We start from the raw sequence: 14,183 nt of genomic DNA on the forward strand, positions 1-14,183 counted from the left end.
TTTTCAGCAGAGAAAACAAAAGAATTTATGATGGACATAAAATCTACAGGAAAAGTAGAGCTCTCATTAGATGTGAAGGAGTTAACATCAGGGGTGCCCTGAAATTCTTATCTGCAGAGTTGCAGTAGGTCCACACCAGTATCAGTCATTTCAAAATTTTTAAAGTTATGAGCTTAAGAAAAATATCACTGAGATAAGTGCAAGGAGATGAAAAACTTTACCAAATGTACTGCAGTTACACATAAAAATTCAGTATCAACTTTTTGACTTACACATATCTCTAGAAAAAAAAAAAAAAAGTTGGAATTGGTAAACGCAATTCTTTATGTGAGTATTGACTGAGAGATAATGAAGTTAAATGAATGAAACTAGATAATTATGAGTTCATATCATAGTTAGTTACAGGTGTATATTTATATTGTGCAACAAAAACTGTCTGCTAATGGGAATTCCCATAGAAAGATATACTGTAAAGAAACACTTGAATCTAATGGTGAATTACCAGATGTAACCTACATGAAAATATTTATATACTTGGTATTGAGTAGTGATACAAGATGTTTATAAAATTTTTGGATAGAGTGCTGCTACATTTCCAGAAAAAAGCTAACTTTAAACAGGAAGTTATCAAAGCACAGCTTTCAATGTTACTTACAGTCTATGGTTGCTTTCTATGATAATTTTCGAAGTTTCACTAGAGTAAGAGAGAATCTTCTCACTTGTTCATTGATTTCATAGTTGCAAATGTTGAGTCCTATGTATAGAAGGGCCAGAGAAATGGATTTCATTCATTAAGGTACTATTCACTGACTATAGTTATGAAAGATGTTGTGAAGATGAGACATTGAGCTGCTGGCAAGCCCAATGAAAAGGCAGTTACACTTTAGCTTTCGGCCAAAACCTTCTGCAGAAAAGGAAAAACGTGTACACACACACACACACACACACACACACACACACACACACACACACACACGATTGCTATTTCTGGCATTTCAGACCAGACTGAGTGTGTGTGTGAGGCATTCTTGCTTGTGTGGATGAATATGTGTGTGTTTTCTTTTCTGAAGAAGGCTTTGGCAAAAGCTAATGTGTAACTGTCTTTCCAGTGGGCCTGTCTCCAGCTCAACATGTCGTCTTTACTGTAAGTAGAAATCTATTTTTTCTCACTTACGGAGAGGTTAACATTTCTAAACATTCATCATTTTGATAAATATTATAAAGTCTACAAACACCAAGACACTAAAAGTTGCAGAGAAATTATCTACTGGAAAGCTCACTGTATGCTGGGACAACAAAGTTGAAAGTACAAGAAATATAATAAAAAGAGTCACAGGGAAGTCATTATATAGTAAAAGTAAAAATAAAACTCAAAATTAATAATATAGAAATGGAATATCCTGTAGCCATTAGCAATATTTTCAGTCATTATGTACTAACATATCTTAGAAATTCACAGCTTGGAGTCCAGAGAAGAAAATTCATAGTTCCAGGTGTATTTTATTTTTGTGCAGTTCATTTTGACCTTGTAGGTCCATGGATAACTTGTTCAGTACATCTTCTTTCTTCTCAAAGCTTCTAACACTCCTCCTGGTTCTCTCTTCTTTGATTATCTTAATTTTGGTCCTGGATATCAGTCCACCGATGTTATTGTATTCCTGTAGATGGACCTATCTTAAATTGCTGCTTTTGTGCAAGCACTAAATTACACAATAAAATTGGAAAAAGATAGTACATTGGCATTGTTGGACTTCTTAATGTACCAGTGTCTAGCTGAGACATATAATCTACAGGAAACAGCCTATACCAACCTGTACTGAAATTGATGGAGCTTCCATCACCTGATGCTGCAGAACTTGCTTTTGAACAATCATACGCACAGGTTATCTTGAACAAGCAAATTATGTGGATCAGTTTAAAGAATTTAGACAGGGTCTTCAGTAAAATTCTTATGGATGGTGTGAAATCAAATTCACCTAATATTAAAAACAAAAACTAAGACTTCAGTAAAATCAAGATAGTGTCCCATTTATTGGATGGCTCTCCATTGAAGTCTGCTGGTTGTTAGGGAGAAACTGATTGGTCACTACTCAGACACATAGTAGTAACCATTTTAAATAGCTACTGTAGAAATATTGTAAATTGTAGGAAATATCAATGGAGGTCTTTAGAGCATAAATTAGATGTATTGTATACCCTGATGAGGTCAGTTGTTATGACCTCAGAACTTTAATATTATCTTTAATTTTCACATGACTTATGCACCAATTACTTTTTCTGATGTTTATCTCGTACATAGACCCTGAAATCATATCTTATGAGCATAAATTCCATCATGTCAGTGTCCATCTTTGTAGACTTTCTAGCTAATACATATCTGTGTGTGTGTCTGTGTGTGTGTGTGTGTGTCTGTGTGTGTGTGTGTGTGTGTGTGTGTGTGTGTGTGTGTGTGTGTGTGTTGGAGAAATATAATTATTTTGCTTTCGTGGAATCTTTCCTCTACATGCACTTGTGCATATTCAGTTATATAAATGTTGCCTTTTATGAACAATAGTTTTAGAAAGGTAGTATAGGCATATAAAGGAATGACATAAAGAAATCATCCTGAGTGAGACAAGTAAAAAAAAAAAAATGCATTCAGTCGTAAAATCTTAACTTGGTGTTAGAATTGTCAGTCCACAAACCTCCAAAATTAAGTGCACTGTAAATTCTTCAGAAACTTCATAATATTTCAATAAATCAAAATCAGATGTTGATGTAAGTGGCTACCCAGCTAATATCCATCCATTTTATTTAGATCAGGATATGACAGACTTTCCAATTAATTCAAAAGAATTCCAATTAAAGATGTAGAAAATTAGTTTATAAAAAACTGGAATTTTATTGGACAGGATGAAATATCTGCCAGAAAAAAAGAAAAACAAGAAACAGAACAGTTTCTAGTGTAATATACAGTGAACCCAGTAATTAATCAGTCATTTGAAGAAAATTCTTCCCAGGTGCTGTAAAGTACACAACAGTAAAGCTACAATTGGTAATTCCTGGATGGAATAATACGTAAAATGAAGGAAGGCAACTAGTCACCTGTAGCTGACTGATGAGTGGTGCAGAGAAACAGACACCAGAAAACTATTTATACTAGCTTTAGAGCTTTTGCTCTTTCAGTAGTGGAAGCACACACATTTACACACACAACCACACAGACACCTAAACACACATGCCTGTGTTCAGGGCAAGACTGATGTTGATTATCAGTAGTAGCGGCCGTGGCAGATGGAAGTGGGGAAGGGGAGTAGAGAAGGATTCATAAAGTGATGAGGGGATGGTGATATTATGTGATGCAGATCTTTCTCATAGATGATTCAGTGGCTGCACAACAAGATGAAAGGAGTTCAGAGGGTAGAGCATGTAGGAGCAGAGGTAGAGAGAGAGAGAGAGAGAGAGAGAGAGAGAGAGAGAGAGAGAGAGAGAGAGAATATCTGGATGGGGAAGGGGTGGTGTGTACAGAGGAGAAAAGGGAAAAGATAAGGTGAAGCATTGCAAAACAGGTTAGCAGATGTTCAGACCGGGAGTACTGCTTCAGTGCAGGATATGCTGGAGACAATTCCCAGTGTGGTTCAAGGAACACTAGTGCTGGAAGGAAGTATCCAAATGGCTTGTTTAGTGAAGCAGCCATTGAAGTCACTTGACTTTCTCTCTCTCTCTCTCTCTCTCACACACACACACACACGCACTTTTCTCCTCCCCTCCCCTCCATCCCCCCCCACACACATATATCCCCCCCTCTCTCCCTCAATTTCAACTTTCTCTCTTTTCCTCCACTCCCCCCCTCCCCCCCTTTATCCTTCATCTCCCTCTCCCTACCTCTTATATGCTCTGTCCTCTGAACTCCTTTCATTTTGCTGTACAGTCACTGGGTCACCTGTGGGAAAGATCTGCATCACACTATCCCCCTACCCCTCTTCATCTCATGCATCCTTCCCTATACCCTCCCCACCCCCATCTGCTCAGGCAACTCCTATTGATAATCAATGGTCAGTTGTGAATGAGTGTACTTCCACTAGAGAAAAAGCAGAAGCTCAAAAGCTAGTATAAATAGTTTCCTGGTGCATGTTACTATGTGCCACACATCAGTCAGCAATAAGTAAGTGGTGGCCTCTCTTTATGTTACAATAGTAAAGCTGTTATTAAAGAAGTGCCTAAAGGAAGATGTAGGTAGTATTCTACCAGTCTTTTCCCCAATATTTGAAAAAATTATTGCCTCTCAGATCCAATATGTCATCGCAAAATCTAATATCATCACATTAAATTAGATTGACTTCTAGAAGACAAGAGCACAGTATGTGCCATCAACAAATTTGTTGAGAAAATTTGCTTATCTTTGGGCAAGTCTCAAAATTTCATATGAATTTTATGTGACCTTACAAAGGTTTCTGACTGTGTAAACCACTTCTTACTACCCTGTACACTGGATACATAATCAACAGTTGTGCTTTGAAATTGTTGAAATCATATTTAACAGAGAGAAAGACAAAATATAAAAATTAAGCCCAGGGATTCTTGTCAGTCACTATGATTCTTGGCAACCACTATTTAGGGGTCTAAATATTTTAAATATCCAGTATATTTATACTTTTGAAATGTTTACTTTAACACAATTCACAAAATTTCGTGTCACCAACTTGTAGACTGAAACTCTATTTCCCGTTACTCAGTACATGGCTATAAAAATTAATAGTAAAATTTCCTAACATGGACTAGCTTTGCTAAAAAAAAATTACATGTGATCATTGTGCAAAAATGTTATTTGGCCACAGGATTTTTAAATCAAGTAAAGTTATATTTGTAGAGTAATGAAATACAGAGCATATAAAAAAAATAATACTCTGATTGTAAAAATTCATATTTTTGATAAAACATATTAGAAAACAGAGTCAAATTAGAAGATACTTATAAAACCTTAAAGTTTTTGTTATATTATTACAGATGCTCTGCATCCACCAGCAGCCATATAGATGACATGTAAATGGCAGGTAATTTCATCATACACTCTGCGTAACATATCTATGCTGAGAGTGAGTCACTGCAGCTCCTATTTTGTTCTTCAGCTCATGTATGTCATAAGGTAAGGGGTGGATAAAAACACATTTCTTCACATACCCCCACAAGAAAATATCACGATATCTGGAAATCTTGAAGGCCATGAATGTATGACAGTGTCTCTGGTTTCTGTGTGTCCTACCCTGTGTTGAAGCAACATGTCATTGAGGAATTGTCATTCAATATTGTTCTAATGTGGTGAAGCTCCATCCTATTGCAATATGGACTCATTAGAATTCTCCTCAAGTTGTGGGAAAAGCCAAATGTGCAGCATCTGAGGACAGCTCATTCCAGACACTGTCTTTTTCTCAAAAGAGAAGGGCCATAAACTTATTCGTAAAAAAATTACACAAAAAATGTTCACTTCAGATGATTCTCTTTGATGCTCAACAATTGCATGAGGTTTCTGAAGTTTCCAACTGTGCACATTTTGTCACTACACTTTATGGTTAACATGAAATGTAGCTTCATCACTAAAAATTAGCTAACATGTTAAAAATCTATTGTCTTCCATGACTTCCAGTAGAGCTTCACTGAAGTCCACGCACTTCTTCTTTGTTACCCACCTGAAGAGCTTGCTCTCGTTGTAGGCTGTACAGTTTATAGATCAAACATCACCTTAACACTCACCAGACAGACATATGAGAAATTGCGTGTTTGCTACTTGTGCAACAAATAGACTGTATTGGACTCTGCACAAGAATTTTCTGAATTCTTTGTACCATCTCTTCAGAAGTACAGGTTCAGTATGGATTCTTAACTGTCTCAAGTTCATGATACAAATGTTTTTCACCAAAACTGAATCAATCTGAAAATGCTAATGAAACTCATACTTGACAGTATTCACTGACTCACCCTTGCTATGCTGTAGTACACAAAATGCCTTCTGTTGAGCGGATGCTGTTTGCTTCAGACTGAGTGAGCAAATATATGGACTGGCAGCTAGCAGCAAGTAAACTCAGCTCTTCTGTCAATAAGTATAGTGAAAATAAAACTAACATAAAAACAATCCTGATATTTTGTGATAATACAATTGAACAACAGACAGGTCACGTATCCTCATCATTGGATGCCATTTACAGTATCATTTGTAAAGAGTAATTCTCGTGTTCATTAACTAGATTAACTTATTTTGTTTCTGGCTTATAAAAAAATTCAGTGCCAGTTTTATCTTGTTTGTTTGGGACATTCCAAGAGATGCAGGTAATCAAAAACATAGTTATCCTTCCATTTACTCACAGAATCTTTTGAGTTTAATTTCAATAAAACTTTTTCATGCACTATCTCATCAGCAGTTAGCTTCAAGTTTATGTGTCTGTCATTGCTGAGAATAATAATCTTGTATACTGGATGAAACCTGAAGGCCACTCCTAACAAAGTTTATTCTTAGTATGTTGCTTACAGATCTAAATATCTCATGTCATATGAGAAGGAAACCATAGTATTGAAAATGCTGTAGGAATTATACCCCAACTGGCCAAGATATTTATGAGGATACAGAAAAGCTGAATTACTGAACTTTTGTGTTATCAGTGTGATACTGAATCTCTAGAGGTAAATTTTGTAGGATGGCACCAGGCAGAAGGAAATAAATCTTTGTGTTAAACATACAGTGTTCCACATTTAAGAAAATTATGCAAAAAAGTAACAGCAATTAATTCATGTTTAATGCTTTCTGTAGCAAGGTAACAGTACTGCACACTGCACACACAGTTAAGAAAAATCACTAAAAATGAAAATAGAAGTGTGGTTGGGTCTTGTTGCAGTAAATTAATTAATTAATTAATTATGGTCAATTTTTTGGAAATAGTATCTCTTTAAATAAGAGTGTCAGAAGGCTTGTATAAATAGGAATGTATGTTCAATTTAACTAAAATTGGGTACTGAATGTAATAAGAAAACTGTATGGATGAACTTCAACCATATAAGAAACAAAAATAGGACCAATGTAAAATTCACATTATCTAATAGCCGTATTCAGCAAAAGAATCACATAATTTTTTTTTTAATTATGGTTGGATGAGCATGTGAGATGGGGAAAAACATGTAGAAATGCTTAACAAAAAAGTAAGTACTATTAAGTAAGTACTATTAAATATTAAGAATGCTTAAAGATTACTGTAATACTGAAACAATAGTCTACTGAGGTATGGTATAGTATTCTGGGTAAATACTCTTTTACAAAGCAGTCTTTTAAGCTTCAAAAGAAACCTATAAGATTAATAAGTGATGCTGCTTACAAAGCATCGTGTAGAGGTATTTTTAAGAAATTAAAAATCATGACCTTACCATCTATATTTATATTCAAAAGTATTTGCTTCATTGAAAACCATCAAGTTTCAGCTTTGAATAGTGAGATCCACAATTACCAAACAAGGAACAGGGATGACTATCATAGGGATGTGCACAGAGAACCAATATATCAGGACAGAGCTGTTTACAAACCAATAATTCTTTACAGCGCACTGCCAGATAACATCAAAAAAATACCAAACATTAATTCATTTAAAAAAGAACTAAAAAAGCTACTAGCAAACAACACCTTCTACAGCTTTAATAAATACCTGGAATTTTGCTCCAATCTGTAGTCCACTTCATAAATCTTTGAACAAAATTTCATAATTATCAAACCATTCCTAGATAAAACTAAACTTCTTTTCTCCATGTATGTATATAATTATGCACCTAAATTTTGTGCCATATGTTACTATGCCTATTTAACTAAAGTATTTGTATTTAATAGTTTTAATAAAATCAACAAAGGTGATTCACTAGCTTTTATTTTATCTGTATGTACGTATGTAATTTTATAATCTAATTAAGCAAAATACTGTTTTTGTTATAAAGATGTGTTGATACAAATTTTAAGATTTTGTACATGATGTAAATATATAATATTTTATACTCTTTTGTACTTCGACACGTCCAGTATCTTGAATGTGATAATACAGGTGCTAAATAAATAAATAAAACATTTCATCAGCCTCGAAATCCACCACAGGTCAAACATCAAGGCCATTGCCAAGCAAAATGTACGTTGATGAAGGAAAAAAAAAACATGTCTGATCAAGCATGTGACCAGAGCCTGGAATTAAATTTTCACATAAAATGTTGTACATAGCCAGTAGTACCTCTTGCCTAGTTAGAGTCAGACATCTATTTAGAAATTTTATTCACCATTTACCATTAAATAAGCATTTTTACATTTATCTAATTACACGCACATAGAGATTCGCTTTGAATTTTAAAATACCCTGTTAACATTAAGCACACTGAAGAATTGTGTTGCCGTATTAAACTGAGCGTTTAACAACAAATTACACAATTTAACTTGAAATTATAAAGACATGGGCCAAGTGGAAGGTGATTTCAGGACCTGGCTCTGAGTGAGAGGGCTGCTTTTGCCTGTGTGTGTCTTGTCCATTAAATATTGGATTTGCCAATTTTGTTAGTCTGGTGAATACTTTTTATTGCATCACAATCCCTTACATTCGTTTTAATGTTCTGCAATGTGATATTTATTTATAAATTTTTAATTGTGATTAATTTTGCTAAAGGGAAGTTGACAGTGGTTATTTACTCACCACAACACTTTCTTTGTTCACTAGATGATTTTTGATGCAATTGGATTTTCAAACTGTAAAATATGTGAGAAGACTTTCTCCACAGCAGCATTTCATAAGAAAAGTGAGACTGGAATGTTCTAATAATATCTACTTGATATTCAGAAATAATTATGTAATTCAATTGTTTTTTGTAAATGGTAATATATTCTCTATAGATCATCTTGATTCAGTACGAAATCCCAAAAGCTTAAGACTTAGCTTCTTTATCTCTTAATAGTCTTAGCATTAGGCAGTAGGTGTTACCTATATTACAATGTTCACTAACTACACATTGAAGCATACTAAATGATGACTTTTCCCATTCACACATCAATGGATAGCAGACACCTAAAGTAATCTGTGAATAATACTAGTTATCCATGGCTGCACATTCCTCAGTGATATTTTGAATACAGAATTATATCCACATAATATGATTTTACCACAGTGTCACTTTTTGAGCATAGATGAATAATGCTACTGATGTCTAACTGTGCACTTTTAGGTATTAGTTACCTGGAACTTTTTTTGTTATTTAATTACTGTAATTTTCATCAGTTTGTAATCAGTTTGCTAGCAGAGAACATAAATATTTGGTGGCAGGGTTCTGTCCATCTTTTTTAAAAAATTCCACGTCTCTGATGCCTTTTGTTTCTGTTTAGGTATGTGTGAGTGAGTGTCCACGGAAATATTTTACATTCAGTGGACTGAAAAGATATGATGATATAATAAATGATCTCTACTGCACTTACGGAACAAAGGAGAAGCTATTGAGTATGGAAAGTATTACAAAGGCTGTCAACAGTGGTGAATGTGCAGCGTGGTATGTTCCAAGCCAGCGGGGTGAGTCATCATAATGTTATCCATGTTGGTCTTTCTAAAACACAAAATATACTCTCTTACAGTGGCTGTAGTATGCTAGTTGCTGAATAATCATAAACATATTATTTGTAATTTTCTTATAATATAGTTCACCATTATATGACCCTCAGAAATAATTGTTTGGTTCTTATTGAAATGAAGTTATAGTATTCTGTAACTGAACATGTAATTAGAAAAAATGTAATTTATAGCAATACTTTCACTGAAAACTTTGTTAGCTTTCTATGACATTCAAGTGGCACCCATTTTCATGCACTGATTCTGGTTTTAATGTAAACCCATGTAAAAACTGTTAAGCTATGATTTATATTGGTTTATTTGGACAACATGTACCAATTGGTCTTTCAATTCATTAATATCACACATCAGACCCAAAAATTAAGCGCCCGAAGCATGGTTGATCCTAGCATTTATTTGGGCATTAATGTAAGTTTCAATACTCTTCCAGTGTCATGTGTTTGTACAAAATGCACATTTACATTACCATTTGAATTATGCATTTATCATATCTATTTGACTTCTTGCTGCCTTTCCAGATGTTTTGGCAATTACTGGAAAAAGAGAAATTGTCTAATTATTGCCTATCTTGTTTGGTCTTGGCCTTTTGGAAACTGGTGTAGAAATTGGTATTCTACTCACTAGCACAGCTAGAAATATCCTACATGTGGATTGCTGAAGGGTGAACGTGTACTAGGGAAGGAGGAAAAATAGACTAAATTTATTGGCATGCAAATGATATTTACTGAACAAAGTACATTTACTTCAGGAGATGTATAAAAAATTAACATATAGGCATGCTACCAATGGTGTCATTGAGAGTTATGCAAAAGGTGGGAGAACATACATGTACAAAGGTCAAGCTGCCTTGTCCTGGACCAAAACAAAACACAGTTACAGGTTCATTCTCACATAGTATAGAACAAAACCAGTGCATTGCAGGAGACCTATCCCCATGACTTGCATCTGCATACTGAAAACACTGTATACAATAGTTCACTTCCAGCATTCTAGGTGAGTCATCTCTGAATGAAGTTATATTTACACAAGGGAAATGGCACAATATGCAACCGTAACTACATTAGATAGTAAAAGATCTAGCTGTAAGTTTATGTGAAAGGATTAATACAATGAAAATATTTCATACACTTGGAGGTTACATGCATGTAGGTAGGTGACTTTCTGAACATACGTGGGAGCCCATGAACATGCTCACATGGACATGCAAACTGCACCGTTTGGTGGGTCTTTGGAAGGGGTGATAGGGGGGTGGCAGTGGTGCAGAGGGTGCCATCTGCAGTCCTTGCTAATTTAATGCGGCGGAAATTGTGAAGCAATTCCCAGAATAACTGTCTAGGAAGAGGGGCTGCAGGTGCCTGATTATAACTAAGAATGTTAGGCCCACTGGTTCTCACTGATCATACAAGTAGCTTGCAGTGCTTGTACTGTGTAGTCATGCAAGGCCAACTTAGTGGTATGTAGTCTTCTAGCTGCTTGTACACCTATCTGGTAGCATTGTGCGTCAAGCTGTTAAGTTTCCTGCCCCTACAATTAAACATCACATATCACTGGGAATTGTGTCAGCCATGAAGAAAAGATTCCAGCCACATTTTCTGCATGGAAAATTTAGAGAGCTCTCAAAAGATAGTTATCCTGTGCCTGTCTGACCACCATGTAATCACAGTGTTTGATAAGTTACATATAAAAGATTTCGCTATTAGGGCTTACTCATGCAGAAGTGACATAGGAAAAGGAGGAGTTATTACATACATTAAGACAGAAAACAGTTTCAAAAACATTGAGACAAGTGAATTTTATAGTGATCAGCACATAGAAATGTGTGCTTGTGAATTAATGCTGAAAAATAGTTCACTTTTCATTGTAACTGCATATAGAACCCCACTGAGACATTTTGAACTATTTATGAGGAATCTGAATACTTAAGTGTATTACCTGTCAGAATGAAGCATGCAATTAATCTGTGCTGAATTCACTGTAGAATTTTCAAAAGGATTCTGATAGGAAAAATTATCCGAAAACTTCATTTGGATCCGACAACATGGTCTCAGTAATTAACTGCTCAACAGTGGTGGATAAAGATAACTGGATCCTAATTGATAATGTTTCCTTTTATGAAACTCAAAGTAAGAAAATAACTGTTTACCCAGTAACAAATTTCTCTGTAATCATGGTTCAGTGTTAGTTAGGATAAAGAACATAGCAACTTACTGTATGGATACTCCTCAGTGGAAATCAGTTAGAATAATTAAGGACAGCAGGACAAATGTTTTAAGAATAGTTTACAGTAGATGACATGGGATGTAATTTATAATGAACCAAATGCTAACGTGAAATTTAATCTATTCCATGATAAATTCATATCATTATTTGAAAATAGCTTTCCACATAAGCTAGTCAGAACGAACACTAAATAGCCAGGTAAAAACCATGGATCACTAGAGGGATTAAAGAATCTTGTGAAATGAAAAGTGAAATGTATCTTGTGGCAAGAACAAGTAGGGATCCTCCAATAGTTGTACACTATACAAAATACTCAATATTACTAAGAAATGTTGTTAAAAAACCAAAGAACATGCACATAATGTCAGAAATCAGTACTTCTGACAACAGACCTAAGGCAATATGGAATGTAGTGAAGCAAGAGACAACCAGCCACAGAACAGGACAGCAAGACTGAAGTCAATGGAAGGGCTATAAATGATGATTCACAGGTAGCAAATGCATTTAATAATCATTTCTTAAATATAGGAGAAAGCATAGGGACAAAGAGTTCAAAAGCAAAATCACAGCAGTATACTGAAAATGTAACTTTCATAAAATTCAGTCAAATGGATATATCACCAATTTCTCCTTCTGAAATTAAGAAAATTATACATTCTCTAAATAATAAAATATCATCTGGTTTTGATGGTTTTTCAATAGAGTACTAAACATTTGTTCCCATGTAATAAGCCCTGTCTTATCTGAAATATGTAATGCATTAATAACTGAAGGCATATTTTCAGAGAGACTGAAATATGTTGTTGTTAAACCCCTCTTTAAGAAAGATGATAAGAGATGTCAACAATTATTGACCTGTTTCAGTGCTGACATCATTCTCCACAATTTTTGAGAAGATGGTGTATTCTAGACTAGCATCTCACCTTAGCAACAGTAGTATCCTTAACAAATCACAGTTTGGATTTCAGACGGGTTGCTGAACTGAGAATGCCATTTACACATTCAATCACCAGATTTTATAAGCATTAAATAATAAATAGAACCAACTGGTATTTTCTGCAACCTCTCTAAGGCATTTGAATTACAGTATTCTCCTACATAAATTAACATTTTTATGGGATTGATGGTATAGCCAACAAATGGATAATTTCATATATAACCAAAAGAATACAGAAAGTTTTACTTAGTAATTCAAGCAATATAGTGCAGGGACATAATTCTGATTGGGGATAAATCATGTATGGGGTTCCCCAAAGTTCAATCTTAGGTTCCATACTGTTCCTGATATTTGTGAATGATCTTCTGTCTATTATACAACAATCAGAATTAGTTCTTTATGCAGATGACACTAGTATTGTAATCAATCCAAGCACACATATAGAAACAAAATAAGTGCTAAGCAAAGTTCTTAAAAGTATCGATGACTTGTTTTCTGTGAATGGTCTCACCCTCAATTTTTAAAAGAGCCAATGTTATGAGTTCTGCACACCTAGAGATAGTACACCTGTGATAAGTGTAGCACATGGTGAGCAAATACTAAATAGGGTGGAAACTTAAAAATTCTTAGGGGTCCATATTAACAAGAATTTAAATTGGAAAAAACTCATTTTGGAACTCCTAAAACAGTTCAGTTCAGCCACATTTGCACCTAAAATCATTGCAAATTTTTGGGGGAGACAAATCAGTAAGTTGACATTTTGCATATTTTCATTCAATAATGTCACATGGAATAAAGTTCTGGTATGACTCATCTATAAGAAAGAAAGTGTTCATTGTATAAAAACATGCCGAGAGAATAATTTGTGGTGCTCCCCACGATCATCTTGTAGACATTTGTTTAAATAGTTGACCATTCTGACTACTGCTTCAAAGTGTATACAGGGTGTCCCATGTATCTTGACCAGCATGTGGCTCCTCTGAGAAAGGTGGGGGTGGGGTCAGTGGTAGGGGAGCTCCAGCATTTGGGTACAATATGCTGGCTACCTAATGATGACACAGGTGGGGGTGGTGGATTCAGCAGAGAGCATCATCATCATCTGTCATCATCTGTTGTCAACTAAATCTTGAGTGCAGGAGCTGTACTGTGGCTGGGGATGATGAGAGTATATGCCAGATTGAGTTGACCAGTACTGTGGCTGTTGTTGCAGCACTGTGAAAGTGTCGAGAAAATGTCTTTTCTTTACACTAGAGGAAAGGGTAATGGTCCAAATACTGAGGGCCAGGGGGAGTGGTGGCTGGCAGGAGTCTAAGCAAAACATGACTTGTGAGCATTTCTGCAGGTACCGGTGGATAAACAGTCTGCACTCACCATAGTGATGTGGGGGCATTGGGTGTAAGCAGGCCATGCAATTGTGCAGC

General features: G+C 35.2%; 1 protein-coding gene and 1 long non-coding RNA gene across 5 annotated transcripts in view; one reads left to right on the forward strand and one right to left on the reverse strand.

Moving 5' to 3' along the window:
- The window catches only part of LOC126184683 (choline transporter-like protein 4), a 264,367-nt gene that overhangs the window by 59,977 nt on the left and 190,207 nt on the right, over positions 1-14,183 (forward strand). For 2 of the 4 annotated variants that reach the window (XM_049927179.1, XM_049927187.1), the window contains exon 4: positions 9,368-9,548. In XM_049927179.1, the coding sequence (XP_049783136.1) occupies positions 9,368-9,548 (181 nt within the window). Of the gene's footprint in view, positions 1-8,208; positions 8,557-8,703; positions 8,788-9,367; positions 9,549-14,183 lie in introns of those variants that run through there. The other 2 variants (XM_049927206.1, XM_049927196.1) reach the window with 2 other exon arrangements.
- Positions 551-7,752, reverse strand: LOC126184702 (uncharacterized). The gene is made up of 3 exons (XR_007536864.1): positions 7,665-7,752; positions 1,812-1,887; positions 551-1,658 (listed from the first exon to the last, which is right to left on the reverse strand). It is a non-coding gene; the product is annotated as an uncharacterized LOC126184702 (long non-coding RNA).

Source organism: Schistocerca cancellata, chromosome 1, assembly GCF_023864275.1.
Source record: "Schistocerca cancellata isolate TAMUIC-IGC-003103 chromosome 1, iqSchCanc2.1, whole genome shotgun sequence".
In the NCBI taxonomy this organism is placed as follows: domain Eukaryota; kingdom Metazoa; phylum Arthropoda; class Insecta; order Orthoptera; family Acrididae; genus Schistocerca; species Schistocerca cancellata.